Genomic DNA, 25,816 nt, shown 5'->3' on the forward strand with positions numbered 1-25,816 from the left:
AAGAAAGGCATAAATGAATAAGCTGGTTGGAGGAAATAGGGTACTTTTTGTGGAGACAGAATTCCCGCTTTATATAATTGTAATCCGAAGGGATAATGAGGGGGAGCCAGCGGGAGGAAAGGTGTGGATGGGTCATGAGTGGAGGCACACATATGCAAACAAAACAGTTCAAACAGGTAGATGTGTATACACTAGAAGGGAGATGCATGGCATGGAGGGAGACAAACAGATTGCAGATAAACAGTGATAGAAGGATAGAACAATGCACAAGGGATAGAGTTGGGTACTGACAGTATGTTGGCCACCATCTGGCCAAGATGGACATTATTGGGACCCAACAGATAGGTCTGGGTCACTAGTGGAAGTGGAGGTACTGGTCTACAGGTAGGCTTCACTCCAAAATGTACTGTGTGCTGACCACCCATCGGGCTATTGCCCTGTCAACCACCTCATGAACTATTAATCTTAGCACATGCTGAGATGCAGTGGAATAATGAGTTGAGCTACCTGGCATGGACATGCCAGAAGCCTATCCATTGAGGAACTCCAGGTCCTGTCACCCACCACAGCTGCAGCCACAGTAGGGGCAGAGGCCAATGGTGCCTGACGAGCCTGCATCCCACTGGTATCATCATGCATGCAGAAGAAAGACTGGAAAAGGTGCCTTGAGTAAACACAGCCTATAAATTACACTGTGTGTGTGTGTGTGTGTGTGTGTGTGTGTGTGTGTGTGTGTGTGTGAAAAGAAGGAAAAAAAAAATATATATATATATATATATATATATATATATACACACACACACACACACACACACACACACACACACACACACACACACACACTAATATAAAAGGTGACAGACTGTTCATTAAAAATTCCAAGAACGACCCAACAGAGTTTGAGTTTTCAGTGTGTAATATCTTGAACCTCCTGTAGTGGAAGACCATTGGATATATATGCAAATGACATACCACTCTTTCAGTTACATGGCATCTGAATGTCCATGACTTTTCACTTTTTGCTTTAAGTCTTTACTGGTGCATTCAGAAACACTGACCTGTCCTTAAGCAGCCATTTCCATATATCACAGGCATACCTCTCAACTGTACAGATTTTTGCAGAATGCCCTGATTTTTGCCTCATATTCTTGGTCCGGTTTTCTGGAAAATTAGTTGCAAACCATTAATGACTTGAAGTTAGAAAATAATGACAGACGGTTGAGTTTCAGACTTCATACCCTTCAGAAAAATCCATGCTAATGCAAAACCTGTTATTCTATCTACTTTATAAGTTTGTAAGAGCAATAGTTAAAAACTGTTCCTATTTTTGGGCCTTTGTCTCACTTTTATTTATGGGTTTGTCCAGATTTCTTGCTCTAAGAGGTATGCATGGGCCCCTACTATAGGAGGCTTAAAGTATTACACATTGAAGACCCTAGATTATCTAGGTCTTTGAATTTTTATTGAATAGTTTGTATGTGTGGCCTTTTATCCCTTTTGTTTGAATGTTATTTGGGACATTCTGCAGGCACCTTAATACTTGCAGAAATCACACTTTATCTTAAGCTCTGTGCTTCCAATGTAAAGCCAAGCAATCCATTTATCCTGTACTGATAAGCTCAGAAAAAGGGTGAAAAATGACACAGGTGCAGCTATTGGAGTTTGTCATTATTGGCCTGAATACACCAATAAAGCCATGTAGCTGAAACAGTGGGATGTTTTTAAGAGGTCATTTGCATATATCCCAAGGGCCTCCATTACAGAAGTTTTAGGGTATTACACAGTGAAGACTCTAGCTTAGTTGGGTCTTTCTTGGAGTTGGATGCTTGGTTAAGAGAGAAAATGCTCATCTGTTTATTATCTTTCATTTTTCAATACAAAAAGTCTTTATTTCTAACAAGTTATAAGTGCTTTAGCCAGCAACTTCATTGCTCACGAAGCATCAGTTTACCATGGTTTAATTTAGAAGTGTATATGTGTATGTATGCTTTACCCTGTGGTTTAATTTAGAAGTGTATATGTGTATGTATGTATCTATGCATACATAATATTTGTGTGTGTGTGTGTATAATATATATATATATGTGCATGTGTGTGTGTAATATAAAAATATATATATATAATACACACACACATATGTATACATACAGAATATAGTTCAGTAGATAATATTCAAACTTACCCAGTTTTGTTGAAAGTTTTTCCTGTCTCCTGCTTCAGACAACATAGTTGGTCTTTCACTCTACCCATCTTTTGAAAGAGAAGGGGAAACATATAGTTGTAAGTGAGATCTACAGAACATTGAAAAGCTACAGTCCCGCATTTATGCACAAGTGAATAAACGTGCCACTACTAAAACCTGCAGCGGATATGAGTCCCCCAGAGCAGCACACCTGGTATCTGAAAAAGAAACAACCTTTATTACAAACACTGCTCTGAAAGACAGTGACAGCATATTTTAAGACCGCAGTTTACAAAACATTACCAATTGCCAGATAGTTACTATACCGCTTGGGATGTGTTTGCCTAATCCCTGTAAGGAACTCAGCAAGGTTACACCAAGAATCTAGCTTTCTGAATGAACTGTACAGGGTCCCAGCAGCTGCTCCCTGAACTGGCTGTGCAGGAGAATGAGTACGATTTGGCTTGTCTTTGCAAAGTACCAACTAAGCAGTGAGGCAGAATCATGTCCCTCCCTCAGGATGGGTAAATCGACAAAATACTCCCCTTCTTATCCTCCTTCTCCTATTCCTTCCAGCATCTGTACCGTTGGTCAAAAATGGATCGCCTGGGTTCATCTCTCTGTACCATGGAAGTGGAAGCATGAAAAATTGTATGTGTTTTCCCTCTTAAAGACAGAAGTGCAATTGACAAAAGTATAATTTTACCCCCATCTAGAATTAAGTCCCCTAATTATTAGTTACCCCCCCAAAAATATAAATAGACCACCATTGAAATCATATCAAGCATAATGCATAGCTCTATTACAGTATCTCCACATAGCAAGCATCACTGCTGGCTTCAAAACAAAACAACAGGCAAGTGATTCCCAGTCAGAAAAACAGACTATCTGCTGCTTGGTGTCTTCCTCTTCAAACTCCTACAAAAACAAAATGTTGCAGGGAAATGCTCACACATTACCATCTAGTAGAGGCTCATTTCACTAATGAAGCCACTGTACTTTAATAGTCACATAATAAACTTCAAACCAGTGACCACTCCTGTATAATAGGGCACATAATATGGGACTGTCCCCTCATTCCTCAAGAGGATTTACTGATGTGAAGCAATCAGTATGTTGCTTCTCAAATGGGGCAAAATTTTGTTGCTTCAGTCAATCCCTTATCACCTGATCTCTCCTCCGATGCTAACATTCTGAACTATACAGTTTTAGTAATCTTTGTTTCACTGCTGTTTGAGTATGGCCTTGTTCTTTCAAGTACGCTGCACTGATTTCAACTCTTTAATGTCTGCTTGATTTTTGTATGCTTTGAATGCCATTTGTCATAACAGCTCTTGTCTATTTATGAAGTTGAATTCTTTGCATGTTATGTTCAGCCATTTCTTGAATATCTGTATGACCAAATACTATTTATTGCACCATTGTTTGATTGCAACAACAATTCAGAACCAAGTGTAGTTTGTACCTAGGCTATTTTTAAATGAATTTTCCATGGATCAGCATATCAACACCCCCCCCACCAGTAAGGAACAATAATAGTAGACTATAAAATATTGCATATAATGTTTTGCATATGACCCGTTAATATGAACAATAATTGCTATTTTCAGTTGAAGCTGGAACTGTCACTGAATGCCCTTCAGAAGGAAGTGAAAGCTGGACTGGACTTTGCCAAAGAAGAAGAGGAAAGGATGAAAAAACTAAAGGTACAAGATGCAAGAGCAAATACACATCAAGTGAGCAAACTGTTAGAATTGTTTAACCTGGGCTGCATGCACTTTATATAAAAGAATTACTGATCTATACCAGGCTTTGTTTGCTTTTTTCTAGATTTTTTTTGTTTTATATTACAGATGCAAGCAAATATGATTAAAAGTGCATAATTGGATTCCCAGAATACGTTTTCATATTATTCACATTGCAATTTGTACACTGTGAAGTATATAAACAGGGCCGTAGCTGACAGGGAATTTACTCACAACACAAAATATAATAAAACAATACTTGTAGGATATGGATTTTAAACTCCAACAGTCCAAAGGTTTACCCCCACCTTAGTTTAGGCAGCCTACCTGCTCCGTCCTCTACTAATCCTTCACTTAGCTAGTACCTTATTAATGGCTCCATCTGGTACTACAGTCATTGGGTTTGAAATAGTTGAGTAAGTGCTGTCTATAACGATCTGTTCTCTGGTCAAACCCTGATCTGCAACCCTCCATCTACAGCTCCTTCCATCACTAATCAATACTGTTTCCACAAACTATCTCAAACTTCCCTTTCATTTCTCTGTAACAGCTACTTAGCAATAGTGAATGAGTCCTTTCCTCTTTGTCAGGCCTACTAATTTCTAGATGGAACCCCACAATGCTCTTTATTGGATATATCCTATATAGCATTGAATAGTACCACTAACTTATACCCCCAGCCTAGCTTTACCCTAGAAGCAGTGACCAGTCTCCACGTACTTCTGCTATCTATCCCTCCATGCCCTCTCACTGTGTACCCATAGCTCCCACTTTGCATCTAGTTGCTTCCTCCACTTCTCTTCTAGCACTCTTCAGTTGATTTTGCTTATGTATGACCTTAAATCACTCTCTAATTCTGGGAGGAGACCTTGTCTAATTCTGGACTTTTCCACTCCTTGGGTATTATTCTTGTTATCATTTGCAATACCTCCATCCTTCAAGTCCTACTCTGACCTTGGAAGTTTTTCTCAAGCCCAGATAATTCCTTCCAACATTTCTTAACCACCTTACAAAGCCACCACATATGTAGATTACCTGCCCCTTCCTGTCCACATTTCTGACATTCTCATTCTTCTACCACTCTTCCTTTTTTAACTTCTGAAGGATTCTAAAACACCAGTGTAATTACCTCAAATGCATCCTCAAAGAGTAAGCTCATTGGCAGTTGCCTTATCCCTATCTCTGATCATACTTTCCTCTACCAACCTCTTTTTTGCAAATTTTTCATTTCTACCTTCACTTCCACTTTCCTTGGTCACATTAAACTGTTCCAAGTCCGTCTTTCTATATTGTTAGCCAGTCTTATTTTCTTATGTACATTACCACTCTATGGTCTGTCTTCTGTAGATCAACAAGTCTCCACCCTTATGCTAACCTTCAAAGATAACTTGAAAATTATGGGATATTCACTGTCCCTCTTCCTCTCAATACTCACTCTCCATCTTCCTCCCCAAAATCCTAACATATCATAGCCTATTAGGCTGGTGTTTTATACGTCCTCAAATGCAGAAAAAGTTGGACAATTCGAGATACCCAAGATACCCTTCTGGGGAAGCATCTTCATTCTGCCTTGTACTGATTTACATATCACTTTATCTATCTATTATTTATCAGACTAAAACAAAAATGGATGAACAGTGGCTGGGGTTCAGAAACACACCTATGGCTACCACGCTAAGGCTCCTACAGATATGCCTTGTAGTACAATGTGACCCAAAGCCAATTATGAATTAACTAGTTGGAATTTTGCAGTTCTAACTGCTAATAATTAGAAACCCATCCATGGAAATGGCAGACCTAGTGGAGCTCTCATATGCTACATACCAACACTATGAGAAAACCTGCAAGCCACAGTAAAAAAATGACAGCAACAGTTATATTTATTTTCATTATCTTAAATGGTGTAGAAATGGATGTACAGGAAAGTAGGAACAGAGAACAGGAAGCAGTGAAACACACACAAAGAAACAGGCGATTTTTGAATGGAAGTAGGGAGGAGGAGGAAAGGCATATTTTTTTCTGGGACAGGCACCCACTATTTTGTTTTTTAAGAAGGAAAGTGATGTCTGAAGACACTTGCTGATGCATGTATTTGAGTATGGGACCTATGCATCTACAGATACAAGCAGCAATGCCACATAATGGCATATGTACATCTCATGTCATCATTTAGGGTACTTGATGTGCATCTCATATGCCTAACACACCATAAACACATACAACATACAACACACTTCCCATGCATACCATATTTAAATGTGTGTAGCCATTCTTTCATATTTCATTATTATATGGTTTTGCCATAACGGCCCCTAGAGTTTGAAGTTGTGTAGGGATATGTTTGATAGGATTGTAACATTTCTCACATATATATATTTCCTTTAATTTTCAGATAATTGCGCCACAGTGTGGGAAACAAAGGAAATGCAAGTTCTCCCATGCACAGAATGATATCCTGCCACAGGCCTTCTGTTTCCATAATTGGTGGATGATCAGTATGAAAAATCTGACTGGCCCTTCCACTACTGTGCCTAGTAGGATATCATTGCTGAGATAACTACTCGCAGTGGCCAAAACAGGATATACAATTAAGTCAGACAACGTGGTACTGACATCAGTACAGCCAAACGTCAGACCACCAATCTGGCACAGAAACAGATAGTGGTAGAAGGCAATCCATCAGCTGAACCACCACTAACTGAGATGGAGGAGTTCCTGACATCTCTACATGGAGATATTGACAGTTCCATAATCCATGGGTGGAGTGTTTGCACCAATATCTCTTATAATGGTGCAGAGATGAACAGACCACCACACATATCTGTTAGTGATGTAGCAGGGCATGTTTTAACATAGATGGATGGCTTCCATAGTAGCATGGTTTTGTATGGGTTAATAGAACTCACAACATCTGATCTTCAGGTTCAGAAGCCACCAGCTCAAGGTATGTTAGCTATTAATTTTCTGTACCACTGTATTATAAAGTAGTGGTTTATTCAGAGGGCTACAGCTGCTGATGAAGGGGACTTTCATAGTTTGGATGATGTTTTTTGGTATTTTCACAGGTACTGTGTTATTAGGGTTTTGCACTGTGGCTAAAGTGTAGCCTGATGTCAGGGAACTGTCTGGTGCTGATAATGAAGACAACCAAATACCTGCATGTCCAGGGGTCACATTGTCACTAGTAGACATAGGCAACGTGATGGCTACATGCCTGCCCCACTCCATGAACACAGGTTCTGTTTCTGTGCAACCCACCCTACAAAAACAGGATGACACATGGAAAGGAAGATGCAGACAGATCTACTTAAGGAAGGATGTCATCACCTGAGGCATGATCCCCAGTGGTACTGCAAGCTTCACAGACCTCAAAGAGGACATCAGTGGATGGTGTTTTGCTGTCCAATAGATGCCATGAGTACTATACACCTCCCAAGCTATGTGTGTCTATGAATGCTACCAGTTTTTCTTCAGGGCTATATTACAGGTCAGGTAGACCCCAATATAGGCATTGCTGAGCTGGTTTGGCTAGTATGTGGTCTATATGCTGACCCAAAGGTGTTCATGGGCCATATGCACAGTATTAAGGACATGTGGCATAGGGAAGTTTGCCCAAATTAAGTGCTCATGTGCAGCCACACACCATGGCTGATCCACTTCCTATGGTTGGTCCACTTCCATATTTTAGTAGGGAGAGCTGCCATGGAATGGGGAGACCACAGTCAGGAATACATGGTGCCATCACCCTCACTATGCCATCAAGTGAGTTTGAAAGTATGTTGTATTATGGACATCTGGTTGGAGTGTTTGTATCAAGTCCATTCAAAGCATGAGCCAGCATTCACCATCACAGTCCACTCTGCCCTGTCTCCATGGTTTAGATCATGCTTCTGCCCTTTCCAGGGGATGTTATCCCCACGGATAGGACATGCCTTTTGGAGGTGCACAGGACCTGTCCACCAGATCCTGACACACAGTACTGCAACATCTGCTGAGACTGTGACCAAACACACATACTTTTTGACATCTGCAATGTCCACCACTATGTACTCTCACAGCACAGGAGACAGCACCCTTTCCCTGGCCAGTCTACCCTGTTCTTCCAACTTTCCTAGACATGAGACACACGCACATATGTACACACACACACACACACACACACACACACACACACACACACACACACACACACACACACACACACAATGTCCACTGTTGCCACTTGTCGTTGTGACTATCCACACCTGTGAATATGATGATAACTGTGCCCTGCCCTCAGTACCCTGTTATTTGTCTGATGCACAGTGTGGCCAGTATATTCATAGTATAACGCAGCCTTAGATCTAGGTTTATATGTGTCATCTTTAATGTTCTGTGTTATGTTTTAAATTGGCTCATAGTTATAAACCAGATGCCTCTTAGCCAGTGATGCAGCATGCCCTGCCTGCCTATCTTTGGGATAGTCCTCCTACAGCCAGTTCTTTCACAGACTCTTCATCCAGCACCTCCTGTGCTGCAAGGACTTTTGACTTCCTCCTTCTGATTGTCTCTGCCCTGCTGTAGTTGCTTGTGTATAATAACATTGTATAACATTGCACAGACTGCAGAGATGTTACTGTAAGTCACAGGGTAATACTGCATTGTCACCCCAGATACATCCAGATAGTGGAAGTGGCCTTTCAACAGGCCAAACACATTCAACAATGACCCAGGTCTGTGATAGGGCAGTGTGGTAACCATTCTCTGCTATTGTCTGGGGATTTCTAACAGATGTCTTTAACCATGACTCCAGAGCATATCCATCATCACCAGAATAGGATAGAATCATGCTGCATGGATTGATGGTGTAGTTCACTAGCATGGGTGTTGCCTGGGTGGCTTGCAGACGCCTTGTATATTATACCTTGTGCATTACAGACCACTTGATAGTTTATAGAGTAGAATCCCTGATAGTTAACATATATTTGTCCTTCATCCCTAGACAAGGCCTTTACTGCAGTGGGTGCAGTCTGTGGTACTCCATACCTCAGGTAAATGGCTATGTCATAAAAAGTCAACATGGTGTTGGCCATCTTCTTTGTGGTATGTGTAAACCACATATTTTCCTCACATGCTTTAGCATGACATTGAAGGACTGATCGATTCAGTGCCAACTTCACCCCCCCTAAATGGCCCATCTCAATACCGGAAGATTGCCAAATTCCGGTAATAACGGCCACACAGGTAAAAAACGCACTCTCCAAAGCTAAGAATACAGCATCCATGGGACCAGATGACATCCCAGGCTGTGTACTACATGAACTACAATATGAACTGGCACCTCACCTAAGTGTCATGTTTAATCATAGCCTCACCTCAGGTTTCATGCCCACTGAGTGGCGCACAGCTACAGTTATCCCACTCCACAAGGGGGGATCCACCTTGGATCCCAGAAACTACCATCCCATCAGTCTGACAAGCCTTATCTGCAAGGCCATGGAGCATATTATCATGGAACTTATAAACAAAGACATTGGCAACCTTCAAACACTGGACCCCACCCAGTTTGGGTTCGTGAAGGGCCGATCTTGTCTCCTGAACCTGATTGACTTCTTTGAATCAGTCTCCAGAGCCATGGACAAGGGTAAGGTGGTCCACACAGCCTATCTAGACCTTGTCAAGGCCTTTGACACCATCCCCCACTCTGGAATCCTAGATAAACTTACTAAGCTGGGCATTAATCCCTATGTCACCCAATGGGTTGCTAACTGGCTTACTGATAGAACCCACACTGTAAAAGTAGCCAACTCCAAATCCAGCTCCAGACAAGTGACAAGTGGAGTACCTCAGGGTTCAGTCCTGGGACCGTTCTTGTTTGGCATCTACTTCTCTGAAGTACAAGCCAACACTAAGGGACTCTGGATAACAAAGTTTGCAGATGACTGCAAACTGGGAGCCATTATTGAATCCCCAAATGATGTGGATACTCTACAAAAGGGCCTTACAGAAACAGATGCTTGGTGCCAGAGCCATGGGCTCAAGCTCAATGCCAAGAAATGTATAGTTATCCCCTTTGGGAAAAAACATGTATCTGTGAATTACCATATAGGTGGCAGTACACTAAACACCGAAAGTTTGATAAGAGACTTAGGGACATAGGTGGACAGTGGTCTCACCTTCGATAACCACATCGCCACAGCAGTCAGGAAATCCTTCTATGTAGCACACCTCATCACTAAGGGCTTTTCATCCAGAAAAAAGGAGGTCATTGTCCCACTGTACTCATCCCTCATTAGACCCATTATAGAATACAATGCCCCATTTGGTATGTACCTCTCAAGACATCTGCAACAACTGGAAAGGCCACAGAAATACCTCATTAAAAGAATCACAGGCCTAAAGGAGATGTCCTATGCTGACCGCCTTAAAAAACTCCAGCTATACTCTGTCGCATATCGTCTACTCAGAGGCGATCTTTGCTTAACATACAAGGCCATGTCAAACCCAGAGCTGTTGGACATGCTACACTTAAAGAAATCCCAATCCCTCAGAGCCACACACTCCAGGGATCTAAACCTTGTCATCACAATAAACAAAACATGCTGGAGGGATAGGTTCCTGACCCAGAGACTCCCCAGACTCTGGAATAGATTGCCCGTACATGTCAAGCAGAGTGCCTCTTTGGTCCTCTTTAAAAGGAATCTTGACGATTGGATGGGAGAAAGGAAATTCACCCCGGGGATCATGTCAGTCGCCCTGCTAGACAGGGGGCCAGGGAAGTAAATAGTGTGGGAAGAAATAGCCAGGGAATTGTTATGGCTAGGCTTGTATAGGCCCTAGGGCTGATAGCCTAGTACCAACCTCTGAACCTATGAACCTATGAAATATCTTTGAGACAGATGCATGGGATACACCCAGCATGTCTCCTGTTGGTTATTGAAAGATCCCTAAAGTTAGTATTCTCAAAGCCACACATACTGTGGTGTCCTCAGGAACAGGAGCTCCATATATCCCATGGACCTGCATATGAGGGGGGGTCAAATCTTGACCATCTCCTGCATACTGCATCTTTTTTAAACAGTAGCTGTCTACAATTTTTTTTGTTGTAGAGGACATGACATGTTCAATGCAGATGTACGAGGCAGCACTGTCGAGGGTAATGACTCACAACACCACGGCTACCAGCAGTGATAACCATTTCTTGATACCACCTTCACATTTTAGGTTCATAGGTAGGTACTACGCTATCTGCCCGAGGGCATTTATAAGCCTAGCCAGAGTGTGTCGGCTTTCACCACCTCATTGATTAATTAACTGATCCTCTGTCAAGCAGAGCCAATGAAGTGATCCCAGGGGTGTATTTTCTGTTACCCATCCACTCGTCAAGGTTTCTCTTAAAGAGTGTCAGTGAAGGGCTCTGCCTAATGTAGTTTGAAATTTTGTTCCAAAGCATGGGGAGTCTCTGTGACAGGAATCTATCCATCCAGCATGTTCTATTTATTGTTGTGGCGAGGTTTAGCTCACTAGAGCGAGTGACTTGCAGTGACTTGGATTTCTTTAGATGGAGCATGTCCATCAATTCTGAGTTGGACATGGCTTTGTAAGTCAGGCAGAGATCACCTCTGAGTAAGCGATATGCTACTAAGTACAGCCGGAGTTTTTTCAGTCTGGCTGCATAGGACATATGTTTGAGGCCAGTAGTCCTCTTGGTGAGGTACTTTTGTGGTCTTTCCAGCTGTTGGAAGTGTCTTGTGAGGTACATCCCAAATGGGGCATTGTACTCTATGATGGGTCTAATGAGTGACGAGTAGAGGGGCACTATAACATCATTATTTCTAGCTGCGAACCCTTTAGTAATTAGATGGGCCACATAGAAAGATTTCCTAACTACTTTGGCAACATGATTGTCAAAGGAGAGATTACTAACTACCTGGGTCCCCAGATCTCTTATTACCTCTTGTATTAAGGGGGCTGCCACCTATGTGGTAATTCATGGGCATTTCATTTTTCCCAAATGGGCTGACTATGCATTTTTTGGCATTTTAGCTTGAGGCCATGACTTTGACACCAGGTGTCCATCTCAGTAAGGCCTTTTGGAGGATGTCCATGTCAGCCGGAGAGTCAATTATGGCTCCCAGTTTGCAGTCATCGGAGAACTTGGTTAACCATAGTCCTCCTGTGTTTGCCTGTACTTCTGAGAAGTATATGCCAAACAGTAGGGGTCCCAGGACCGAGCTTTGTGGGACACCAGTTGTGACTGGTTTAGAGTCGGACCTGGAGCCCGCTATTCTTACCGTGTGAGTTCTGTCTGTAAGCCAGTTGGCAACCCATCTCGTCACATAGGGGTTTATGTTCAGACTGGTGAGTTTTTCTATAATACCCGAGTGGGGAATGATGTTGAAAGCCTTGGCGAGGTCAAGGTAGGCTGTGTGAACCACCTTTCCTCATCTATGGCCTTGGTGACTGTCTTGAAGAAGTCAACCAGGTTTAGTAGGCATGATCTGCCCTTAACAAAACTGAACTGGGTCGGGTCAAGTGTTTGGAGGTACCCAATGTCTTTGTTAATGAGTTCCATGGTGAACTGCTCCATAGCCTTGCAGACCAGGCTAGTCAGGCTTATGGGGCGATAGTTACCAGGGTCAGTTGTGGCCCTTCCTTTGTGGAGAAAAATAACCATTGCTGTGTGCCATTCTATGGGCATGTAGCCTGTGGAGAGGCTGAGGTTGAACAGCATGTTTAGGTGGGGGGTTAGTTTGTTCTGTAGTTCATGCAAGATGCAGCCTGGGACACCATCTGGTACCATTGACGCTGTGTTTTTGGCTTTTGGAAGGGCTGATTTCACCTGTGCATGTGTGATTTTTTGGACACTACACTTTTCCAGTATTGTTGTGGGCCCTTTTGGAGGTGAGAGGGGGGTGAAGTTTGCACTGAATCTATCTGCCAGGATGTTGGCAATATCAGTAGGTTCAGTATATTTTGTGATATTTTGCACTAGTTCACTGTATATCTGCGAGTTGCCACTTAGATTCTTAACATAGCTAAAGAAGGCTTTATGTTTATCTTTTGAATCCTTGGCTATTTTTCTTTCGAAGTTAGCCTTGGATAATTTCATGAGGGACCTTATTTCTTACTGATACTGATCAGGGATGTCTTTCCTTCTTGGGATTTGCTTTTTTTCGGAACTAGTTTCCTCCTTCTATTGTATAGCCTATTTATGGCAGGGGTCCACCAAACTGGTTTCCTTCTCTTAGAGGAGTGAGTCTTGGTTTTGCCAGGGATGGCACAATCCATGCATCCTTGTAGTTGCTCATAGAGTGCATTTGTAAAGGTTTCTACATCTTGGCCAGAGTTATCCTTTAGCGTGAGGGCTGTGAAACTTACCACCTATGTCTTAAGTAAGGTGAAGTTTGCTTTAGAAAAGTTTTTTACTGTGGTTTTCTTAGTTGGGGGTGGTGGTGGGGTGTGGACATCCAGAGTGATTAGTTTATGGTCTGATCTAACCAGTGACTGGTTGACCTCTGGTGTGGAACACCTGTCGCCCATGTTGGTGATGACCAGGTCCAAAATGTTTTCACCTCTGGTAGGGGAGTTTACCAGCTGATCCAGGGCGTTTGAGTTGATGAATTCCAGGAAGCGCTGGGCCTGGGAGTTTGTACTTGAGTAGTTTTCCCAGTGAATGGTAGGGTAATTAAAATCGCCCAATATCAGGATGTTTGGTAAGACCTTCATGCTTTCCAGTGTCTCCAGAAAGGTGGAGTGGTGGTCCTAGGTCATGGAGGGTGATCTGTAGCAGGCCACAATTTGCATTGCAGATTTGCCTGATGTTAGTTGCACATGGATGATCTCAGAGGTATCATGCTGTGCCACTAACCTGGAGGTGTAGGTATCCTTGATGAATATGGATACACCCCCTCCTTTTGTGTTTCAGTCCGTGTTCTGTGGCCGAAATGTGTGGTATGAGTTATAGCCCAATAGTGCTGGGGTGCTCTCTGGAGCCTTGAACCAGGTTTCAGTTACTGCACAGATGTCGACGTTCTCCAGACTGAGGAGTGCTTTGAGTGTGTGCATTTTGAGATTTAAACTCCTGGTGTTGAGTAGCATAACCCTCAGTTTTTTGTTAATTGTGCTGTTTACGGAGGTGGGTTTGACTTTTGAGCCTTGCCTAAAAAAGGCACTATGAGGGCAGCAAGAGCCTTGGCCAGTATTTGAAAGCCTAGGGGTGACAGGTGCAAGCCATCTCTTGCGAAGCAATACTGCTTGTCGAGCATGTCGTCCCAGGCTGGCAGACACTGGATCCCCTTTGAATGACACCAGAAGCTTAGCCAATTGTTGAAATTGATCATTTTTTCTTTATACTGAGGTATCATTCTTGGTGAGGGCAGGATGCTACTCTGGGTCAGGGTCATACCAGCCTGGGCTACATGATCAGGGAGCTCTTCCATGTCTCTTTTCATGTAGTCCAGGGAGGTATGTCTCAGGTCATTCACACCAACATGAACAATGACAGAGTCATATTTGTACTTGTTCTGGAGTGACCTGAGTGTTTGTGTTATGTGGTGGATTCTGGCTCCTGACAGGCAGCTAACAGTAACCTTCTGCTTGTCCAGCCTAGTGAGTGGGACTCAGTGTGCCTGACTATAGAGTCACCTATTACTAGTGTGTTAGGTATGTTATTTCGCCTTAATGGCTGTGATTGTGCAGCACACTGATTTTGTGTTTTATGTGTTGTCTGGTTTGTGACAGGAGGTGCAGGTTATTTGGGTGTCTGCTTTGGAGGTCTCTGATGCTTTTGCAGGTTTTTATTTAGAGCCTCCATGATTTTGTGTATTTATGTGTATTTTTTGCCTGTGCTGTTTTAGTAGATCTGCGTGTGGCTGGAGGTGTGGTGTGTTAAGTGTTAACCTTCTCCTCTTAACTGTCTATTCCAGTCTTGGGTGGAGACAACTTAGCTTCCAGTTTGGCTGTATAATTGCATCTCTCGCATATGTTAATGTTTTGTGGTAGGAGGAGAGGGTGTCTGTGTACATGAGGCAGTTGTAACATTGCCTCAGCATACCCAGATTCACCAGCTGGACTGGAGAGTACACCTGAAATTGCCCTTTGGTCATGCCTGAATAGTAGGGTGAGCTGATTAGTCGCTTGGTTGGTGAGGGGTGAATAAAGAGCCTTGCCCTGCTGCCCTGCTGGGCAGTCAGTGTCAGGGTATATTAATGATTGCTATTGGGTCTAAGCAAGTGCTGGGCTGTAGGATGCTTTTTGAGTGCTTAGGTTGAGAGTTAGACTAGTTTCAAGGGAAAAACTGAAAAGGAGACTTAGTGGAGCCGGGAATAATTTAACTGTACCGTGCAAACGCGGTTTTTATAGCAGGGAAATGAAAGAGATAGAAATTAGACTAAAATGACCAATAAACTACTAACTTCTGGGCTGGAACCACTCCTCCAGGGACAGATAGGTTGCTCAAAGCTCCCCTCTCTCACAGGTGAACAGAGAAACTTCCCTCTATCCAAGTAAGGTATGGGCAACTCAGAAACTAGTATCACAGCCCTGAATTCAGCACTAGCCTGAAAACTGGACTATACTAGCTTAGAAAGGTGGGAAACAAGGATTTTTTGGGGTTTTTGTTTTTTTTTTAAAGATAAGGCAGGAACAGTAAAGAATACACTTAAAACAGCTTTAAATGACTACAAACGATCAGCAAAGGCTATCACACTTTCGTGTATAGCCTACAACAGTTAAACAAATTATTTAAACAAAAAACAACTTTTTAAAAGTTCAGACAGTCAAATAAGTACAATATGTGAAAAAAACAAGCTTTTAAATCACAATAAATGCTGGAAAATCTGTGTTTACGTGGAAAACAGTAAAGTACAGCAAGAAAGTACAGAAAACTGATACTTAATCACTCCAAAGTCTCTCTTCTAAGCTAGAAGGCTTGTATCAGTTTAAGGCTTTCTAGTGCTACCCAGTAGATTAGTTACAGGAAAGATGGGAAACAAGCGCAGATGTGGTCTTTTAAACCAGAAAGTTGAAAGTGACGGACAAACTGTCCAAATGGTCAATAAACTACAATTTCTGGGCCAAGAACCTCTTCTCTCGTGGTAGACAGGCTACCTAGTGCTTACCACAAGTTGAAAGAGATGGAAAACTGGCCAAACGACCAAATAAACTACAATTTCTGGACCAAAACTCACTCTTCCTATGGAGGATAGGCTACCTAGTGCTTAACACTCCCACTGATAATCTAGAAGGCTTCCCTCCAACACAGAACGGCTTGGGGGGCTCAGAAGCTTACTAACAATCCTGGATACAGCAACTCTGTAACCGGACTAGGCTAGTTGTAGGAAAGGCGGGAAACAGATGCAAATACAGCTTTCAAACCAGAAAGTTGAAAGAGATGGGGAAAAAAACTGCTCAAACAGCCAATAGTTACAATTTCTGGGCCAGGGACCACTCCTCTTGTGGTAGATAGGCTACCTGATGCTTACCACTCCCACTGATAAGCTAGAAGGCTTTCCTCCAATATGGAAAGGCTTGGGGGGCTCAGAAGCTTACAAAGAGTCCTGGATACAGCAAATCTGTACCTGGACTAGACTAATAACAGGAAAGGCAGGAAACAAGCGCAAACACAGGCTTTTAAATCAGAAGGATGAAAGAGATAGAAAAGCTTCCCAAACGGCCAATAAACTATAATTTCTGGGCCAGAAACCACTCTTCCTGTGGTAGATAAGTTATCTAGTGCTTACAACTCCCACTGATAACTTAGTAGACTTCTCTCCAACACAGAAGGGCTTTGGGGGCTCAGAAGCTTACCAACAGTCCTGGATACAGCAAATCTGTACCTGGACTACACTAGTTATAGGAAAGGTGGGGACCAAATGCAAAACGGGTTTTTAACCAGAAAGTAGAAAGAGCTGCCCAAATGGCCAATGAACTACAATTCCAGGGCCAAAACCCACTCTTCCCATGGTAAATAGGCTACCTAGTGCTTACCACTCCCACTGATAAGCTAGAAGGCTTCCCTCAATACAGAAAGGCTTGGGGGGCTCAGAAGCTTACCAACAGTCCTGGATACAGCAAGTCTGTATCTGGACTTGACTAGTTACAGAAAAGGCAGGAAACAAGCTTAGATTTTTTTTTTTTTTTTTTTTTTACAGAGAAGCGGCTAAAACAGCAGTAAATACAATTCAAATTGCAGTGCAGGCCAGCACACCCGAGTGTATAGCAGTACTATGGCAAATACAGTTCAAATAAATGCAGTTAAATTAACAAATGACTAAAAAACAAGTGCAGAAGGCAGTAAATTAGAGGCTACTAACAAGCAGGAATAAGTGCAGAGTAAGAGCAACTGAACAGATAGCACGCATAAGAGCAACTAAGACAGTTACAGAGCAGCTGGGTAAAAAAAAAAAAAAAATATATATATATATATATATATATATATATATATATATATATATATATATATATATAATTTATTTATTTATTTATTTTATTTATTTTTTTTTTTATTTGTTTATTTTTTTTTGAGGGAGGGAACAGAGCCGGATTAAGAGGCTACAGGGGTTGTCCTTCCCAAATACTCTCTTTGTACACAGTAGGCGTGCCTGAAATCAGAATATGATCTCACTGCACTCATTTGAGTGAGAAAATGAGATGGGCCCATAAAGAGTATACAAATCTACAAGAGGGGCGGGCATTTTCAAAGCCACCAACATTAACACCAAAACAAGAACAGGAAAGGTGGGTGGGGAACTAAATGTAGAGAGACAGCCACAACTTCAGTTGGGTTAATATTCAGAGCAGAACACAAATAAATAAATTAAATACAGTACTATATGAAAAAGGGCAGATAAAAGTGTACTTCAATTCACTTATATGTCCAGTTGATTTCAGGTAGATGTTAGCCGGCCAAAGCTCAGATATTAAGCAGAGATAACTCAAAATGTACCATTTATATAAGGCAGGACAGAATATCAGTAATGAGGTGAAACTACCCCCTACTGCTATCAATGGCTACACAGAAATTCTAGCAAGTACTCTGTAGAGGGACAGCCACAACTTCAGTTGAGTTAATATTTAGTGAAAAACACAATAAATAAATAATGCAGTACTATATGAAAAAGAGCAGATAAAAGTGTACTTAAATTCACTTATACGTCCAGTTGATTTCAGGTAGATATTAGCCGGCCAAAGCTCAGATATCAGTCTCCTGTAAGTCAAAGTGTTAGCTGTGGTCAACTCCTCTGGAGTTAACATCTCAAAACACAAAATATATACATTTTTGTATTGTTTCACTGTATTGCTTATCCTTATTTGCATTAATTGTTTTCCTTATGTTAATACTACTGTGAATTACCATGTCATTATAATGTCATCTGAATATTCTACAAGCCCTGGAATTTCTCTGGTTTTCACAGTTTTGCTCACTTCAACTGGCACATGACTGATGTTCATGCAAAATCTCCTAATCTGACATGAAAACTGTTTTAGAATCCTATGGAGTATATTCAAAGGTATACAAGAAATAAATATTTGGAGAAAATTAAGTGCTTTTGTTCTTCTCTTCTAAAGAAACCCTCATCAGACAAAGCTTAAAATCAAAAATTATTTTTAATAAAGGAATACTGTTGAATCCCATGATTGAACAAGTGTAGGTCTTTAAATTTTATAAAGGCAAATAGGAAATACTAAAAATTAATTAAAACGTGCTTAGATCATTGTTTTAATCTTACTCTGTTAGACCTGAATGAATGGTTTAATACATGTAAAACAACATTTCAAGTGCAAACATGATATGAAATACAAAAGTATTAAACAAGCACTTACATAAATAAGCTGTATTTTTCATGTCCAAGATTGTAAAGCCTTTAATTAAACTAGATAAACGTAGTTGAAGTGTCCAAACAAAATAATAAGAAAAGGAGGAAAAAACAGCTAACTGTGTATGCTGACACAGAAGCTGGATGTTTTTAAAATTCCAAAGGCTTAGCTTCTGAGGCACTTTTAAAATTTAAAACTGCACTGACACCTGGAAAATTACAGACATTCAAATAGACTTGCGACTGCAATTCCCTTTTCTTAATTAACAAATCAGCATCACCTCCTGTCCCTGATGTTTTATTTGAAACTGCCTTGCGACTTGTTCTACCTCTCTCGTTTGTTTTCAAAATACTCCAGCTGTAAAAAAAAAAATGCTAATCTCAAAGACATTTTCAGAAAAGGAACTCATGAAGGTGATCAGATAATTGTTTCAAAACAAAAAATAAGGGACCTATCCTTGTAGATTTTGCAAGTATAGTAGGTTCATTAGACTGCACTCACATTGCAATATAAGCCAGAACACTGGTCCATATTCTATTGGTTACTAACTGTGATGGATGCCTGAAAATAACTATTTCAAAAATTGCATGCTTTTGATTGAAATGTATGATATTGCTTCAGAAGCTATTATTATACACTTTCTTGTCAATTTACTCAGTGTGTCTTTGGTTTGACTAACATTTTGTATTTGCAGCATATTTTAATTTGTGCTTCTTTTAATACTTGTTGAGCTTCATGTTTGCTTATGTAAAGTGCTTAGGCTAAGTACTCAAAGCTGAAGTTATTACTAATATTTATAAATGATAGTTACAAGACTGATACAAGCAAGAAAATTCACAGGAGAAATAAAACAATGTACCTTGTCAGAAATGTAGCCTGCTCAGTTTTTTTAGAAAGATCAAGAAAATAGTCATTGTATCAGACATAATGTATAGCAAATCAAGTGGTAACGTGTGTAATCTGTGCTATAATTTTGATGGTAACCAAAGAACAGCTAATGATTACCTGATCAACAAAATAATTTGGCTCACATTTTATAGTACTTAACTTTTTTTTAGTTGTTCCTCATCTCTGTGGCTGACCATCTGCTGTGATCTGCTGTGATCAGCTTCTGTCTTCATTCACCAGGTCCACCAGTGCTGCCTTAGCCTCCCCAGGGCTCAACCTGACCCATCTCCAGGGTCGGCGAGGAGATTGAGATACTGATGCAGTATCATACTGCTACCTAAGAGTGTCCCTTATCCCCCTCACACCCCAAGGCAGCCCTTCAAGCTCCACACTGCCTATGGGAAGTGTATGCATGCCTACAAGCATGTGCAACCTCCCAACCAAACGGTATACCACTTACAGCATGAAGCTCATCAGGTCTGTAATGCTGCTGTTGCAGTGAGCCTAGGCAGTCCCCCCCCCCCAAGAATGCGCAGGCCAGCAATGGCCGCTCACTCCCATCCTTCCCTATCTGGTCCCTACAACACCCATGCCACTAGCTGAACATGGGGTTGTCTTGGGAAGAGCACTGCTGATGACACAGATCTTACCCAGTAGCCCTTTGTATTTTTTGTCCACTTCTCCTGTCCTCTACTTTACGTGGTCATTCCTGTCCTCTCCCTGTTTTCTGACAACATCAACTTACTTATGGATGGACAATTTCCCACAGTTTCTCCAACTAGCCTGGTCGACATGGGCATCCTGAGGCAATGTAGCAATTGCCTCATGTATACTGACAACCCACTTCTAGTTCACATAAATTCATTATGTGAGAGATGTATGTACATCAAGAACCTAAGACATAGGCTCTCTTGCTCACCAGCCAGTTCATCTCATACCAAGCAGGTTGTTAGCATGTGTACCTCACCTTCTGCACCTACCAAACCAACAACACATACACCTACATATGTGGAGGTCCTTACCAGAAGCTTACCTAAACATCAGAGACCTCCTAAACACAAACACAAGCATGATTCACATAATACATCTTCTGCAGATCATAGTACGCATAATATATCACACACCAGTATCTCACCAGTCAAGCCCCTGAGGCATAACACAAAAATAAATATCTTAAGACATAGGTATATCAGGTTACATTTCCTTCCACTCAGTCAGACTACAAACTGAAGGTGTGAGAACTAAAGGAGGTAATGTATCAATATTCATTAAAGATAAATACACCACTAGATTGGTTAAACAGCACAATTCCCTTGAATTAGTTCAGGTGCAATCGACTGTTGCTAAGACCCATCTTCAGGTTATTGCCAGCTATAGGACCCCCTCCTTGAATCAGGACAACCACTCAGCCTACTTGGATTTACTTGAGTCAATCAAGATACAGCCAAACACCCTGGTTTTGGGTGACTTTAATTACCCATTCATTGACTGGGTAAATGTGTTCTAACTCACTTGGCCAAAGGTTCCTGGACTTCATTAACTTCAATGCCCTGGATCAACTGGTTGACACACCCACAAGGTGCTTAAACATCCTGGATCTGATGCTCACCAACATGGCGGAATGCTGCACTACCCCAGTGTGTGGCCATCCCTGGTGTGATCTGACCACAAATCAGTCTGGCTAGAAGTAACTGTAAAACAAGACCCCCCCCCCACTAGACTAAAAAACTTTTCCAAGGCCAATTACAACCTCTTATGTGACAGCATAAATAGCTTCATAGCCTCTCCCCCCACTGATGGAACACACACCTATGCTGAGTTATATGCCAGTGCTTTATACTAGCACCTGTACAATTGTATTGACTCTGCTGTACCTGACAGAACCAAAGCAAGATCTTCAAGGAAAAAAAATCTGCCTGGTGGACAACTGCTATTAAAAGGCTATACAATAGGAGAAAGAAATTGCTGTCTAAAAGGAGGAAAGGACAGTCTCAAAACTGGAAACATCCCTCCTCAACTTAAACAAGCAAATAAGACTCCTAGTGAAGTCCTCCAAAGCTAACTACGAATCCAAATTAGCTTCCCTAACTAAAGATAACCACAAGGCATTCTTTAGTTACATCTGTATCCTCAAATGTAAGGTCCAGATTTGTGCTGAACTTATAGTTAATGGAACTACATATATAAAACCTGTAGATATAGAAAACCTGCTGGCTGACAGATTCAGTGAAAACATCGCTCCCCTGTCCCCACCACATATACTCCAAAGTATCCCTAACACCTGTCCCCCACCTAGTATCGCTGAGGAGCAGGTTTTAACTGCCCTCTGCAAGGCCAAAAACACAGCCTGTATGGGACCAGACAACATCCCAGGCTGTGTTCTACATGTGTTAAAACAGGAATTAGCATCACCACTGGGCACGCTTTTCAATCACAGCCTAAGCACTGGCTTTGTCCCAGTGGAATGGAAAATAGCTACTGTAATCCCTTTGCACAGAGTGCATCCATGGACACAGAGAATTATAGACCCATTAGCCTGACCAGCCTTGTCAGCAAGGCCATGGAATGAATCATCATGGATCTTATTAACAAAGATATAGGAAATCCCCAAATGCTTGACCCCCTCCAAGTTTGGCTTTGTCAAGAGGAGATCATGCCTGTTAAATCTGGTGGACTTCTTGGGAGACAGTCACCAAAGCCCTAGACAAGGGCAAATCTGTGGATATGGCCTGCCTGGACTTTAGCCAAGGCCTTTGACACAATCCCCCACTCAGGCAGTATTGATAAACTCACTCAGATGGGTATCGACCCATATGTTGTCAGGTGGGTTGCAAACTGGTTCACTGAGAGATCTCGTATAGTCAAAATAGAGGACTCCACCTCCTCCAGCAGACCCATAACTAGAGGTGTTCTAGAGGGATCAATTTTGGGACCCCTACTGTTTTGGAATCTACTTCTCTGAAGTACAGGCTAAAACTAAAGGACTGTGCTGACAAAGTTTGCTGATGACTGCAAACTGAGAGTGATCATTGAAACCCCTAGCGATGTCAACATCCTACATGGTCTTACGCAGACTAATGACTGGTGCCAAAGTCATGGTCTATGCAAACAAATTATCATCATCTCTTCAGCAAGGGTGATGTTCCTGCAAACTACCATATCAGTAGCAATACCTTATGCACATAGTCATTGGTGAGAGATCTGGGCACACAGGTCGGCAGCAACCTTAACTTTGATCACCATGTCTCCACTGTAGTAAGAAGGGCATTTCATATTGCTCATCTGATAAGTAAGGGTATTGCCTCCAGAAAAAGAAGAGGTTATAACCCCCCGCCTGTACTCTTCCCTCATCAGGCCAATAATAGAGTACAATGCTGCCTTTGGTATTTTCCTTTCCAAACACCTGCAGCAATTGGAGAGACCACAAAGGTTTTTTACAAAGAAAATTCAGGGTCTTCAAGATCTGTCTTATGTGGGCAGACTGAAATCATTGTCACTTTACTGACTGTGTCATACAGACTGCTTAGAGGTGACCTGTGCCTTGCATATAGAGCAATCTCTGACCAAGCTTTAATTGAAATACTGCACATTCACAAGTCAAATAGCAAAACGGTCACTCGCTCAAAGGACTTTAACCTGGTATGTGACATCAACAGAACTTGCTGGATAGACAGATTTGTCTCACAGAGGTTGCCCCACCTTCAGGTTAAAGCCCCTCATTGGCCCTATTTAAGTGTCATTTGGATGACTTAATGGGTAACCAGAAATTCACCCCAGGGGTTCCACCTGTGTCCCTTTTGGACAGGGGCAATAGGTGCTAATTTTAGTGTCTGCTTGAACCAGACACACTTGGGAATATGGCTTTAGCCCCCTGTGTCATGGGACGAATTGTAGACCTTAACTTTTAGTTATTTTAATTAATGATAAGGGTTGAGGGGGTGAAACCTCTCTTAGAAAAATGTTTGTTGTTGATATTGCATGTCATTAGGTCATTACATGGCTTTGTATATTTAACTGCAATCAACACAGCAATATAAAGTTGTACCATCTCGTATAATGGTGGTGCAGTGATTAACATCACTTCACAGCAAGAGGTTCTCCAGTTCATTTCTTGGCTGGTATGCCTTCTGTGTGGAGTGTGCATGTCCTCCCTGCATTTGTGTGGTTTTCCTCCACATACTCCAGTTTCCTCCCACATTCCAAAGACATGCATCTGGAGCATTCCTTCCCATTCCTCATCTGAAAGTAGGCTCTGTCCTAGCCAGACTTTCCTGGTAAACAAATGTTAAATAAATAAAAATAAAAATAAATAAGCAACAAAATCACTAGTAAAATCATTGCAAAGCAGGGTAAGCATAAAAAAATCATTTGTATGGGTAAGTGACTAATCAGAGGATTGGCATCAAATTGTTGGCCCAGAATGGGCTCTGAGAGAGAATTTATACAGCACAGGTGAATGGATGGCTTTAAGTTAGGAGGCAGGCATTTCCAAAAGACAGATGTGCAAAACATATACTGACAGCAGATGAGGACTGCTTGGCCGAGTAATGTCTTTTTCCTACCTATTGGATAATTTGCTGATTCTATTTAACCAATAATGTATTTCTCCTCCACACGTGCATACAGATATATTACTAATATGCATTGCCTTAGGTTTGTTGTCATGTATTTTTTCACTATTTTAGGCACTATTACCCCTTCAGTAAGACTTTTGCAGTCATCCATTTTCATTTCTGTGAACTATTAACTTCCTGGGACATCCGACTTCTATCCCATGATTATCATTTTTTCATCTTGCTAGTCTTCTTGTCTTAACAGAAGTTCCCTGCAAAAAATAGAAAATATTCTCTCCACACCATCAAACCAATAACAAATTTATTAAAACTGACAAAGCTTTTGGATAGCAAGCTATCCTTCCTCAGTATCTTACATAAAACAAAAGTTAAAAAGAAGCATTTATACAAAAAGCACATGACACAGCTATAATTCAGTTATAACACATAACTGACTCTTAAAGACATAGCAGCTGTAGTGGAGCCTTAATCAAGCAAAAGAGACTTTTTATTATTAGTATTTATACTAGTCTTTCTGAACAAGTTTAAATATAACCTGTTTATTTATACCAAGAATTCTCAAAAGGCATAGCAACTACAAAGAAGCCCTATAGAAATTGTCAGTTTTAATAAATTTGCTATTGGTTTGACGGTGTGGAGAGAATATTTTCTACTTTTTGCTGTTTGCCTTGAGTTTTTTCTCTTCACTCTACCACTGGTTCTTTTTACTATTTGGTTTACAGAAGTTTCCTGTCAAGGTTACTAGAAATGCCATTAGGCAGCACAATCTTATTCTGACATGAGATGCTATGGTAGAGCAGAAGGCAATTTTTCTTTTTTTTTATTAATGGTTGCATTTAAAAAACATCAGGCCCATCTTCTTCAAATCACTGAATAAAAAAATTAACTTTACTAGATAGAGAAAATTATTGCAATAACTTTAAACTGTCTGTACATTTCTATTACCCACTGCCTCTTTTAGAGCAAGTTTCTATTGACAAAAACTGATAAAAGGACCCTGAGGGTGTATGATTTCTGGGTAATCAGCATTCAGATGGCATTTTAAATGAAAGTATACTAGAAATTTGATCTGCCTGGAATTATGAATGTGAATCAACTAGTTGACTGATTGAATGCAAACACTAAAGCAAATGCTGTTGAATTCCATACCTGCAACAAGAAACTATTTAAAAGCTATAATGCAAGTCAGTGTGTAAATGAATGAGACTGAAGTTCTATAGGTCCCAGCAGGTTCTCTTACTGAATTGTGCTATTCTAGAGTATTTTCAATGGGGCTGTCTGTTCCAGAGAGAGTCAGCTTGACCTCCATGAGGCCAGTTATCCAGAGAGAGTCAGCCTGACCTCCATGAGGCCAGTTATCCTCTTCCAGTGTCCTATTTTGGCTAAATGGTTGTGTGTGTGTGTGTGTGTGTGTGTGTGTGTGTGTGTGTGTGTGTGTGTGGGGGGGGGGGTACCAATCTTAATATTTGAAGGGCAATTCCTGACAAATTTCATATGACAATACCACAGTCATCACCATTTCATATGACAATACCAGAGCCATCTACTTTTAGAAAGAAAAAGTTGATGTTTGTCAACCTGTCAGTCTTAAAACAGTATCGGTGGCTCAAAATGCCAGAACATTTGCC

At 41.3% G+C, this 25,816-nt stretch overlaps 1 protein-coding gene across 3 annotated transcripts in view; it reads left to right on the forward strand.

Moving 5' to 3' along the window:
• Positions 1-25,816, forward strand: part of LOC122812154 (nuclear factor 7, brain-like) — a 214,158-nt gene that overhangs the window by 25,652 nt on the left and 162,690 nt on the right. For 2 of the 3 annotated variants that reach the window (XM_044084472.1, XM_044084471.1), the window contains exon 2: positions 3,793-3,888. In XM_044084472.1, coding sequence (XP_043940407.1) covers positions 3,793-3,888 — 96 coding nt within the window. Of the gene's footprint in view, positions 1-3,792; positions 3,919-25,816 lie in introns of all 3 variants that reach the window. The other variant, XM_044084470.1, reaches the window with a different exon arrangement.

This window comes from Protopterus annectens, chromosome 9.part0 (assembly GCF_019279795.1).
Source record: "Protopterus annectens isolate FY-2018-M chromosome 9.part0, PAN1.0, whole genome shotgun sequence".
Lineage (NCBI taxonomy): Eukaryota > Metazoa > Chordata > Ceratodontiformes > Protopteridae > Protopterus > Protopterus annectens.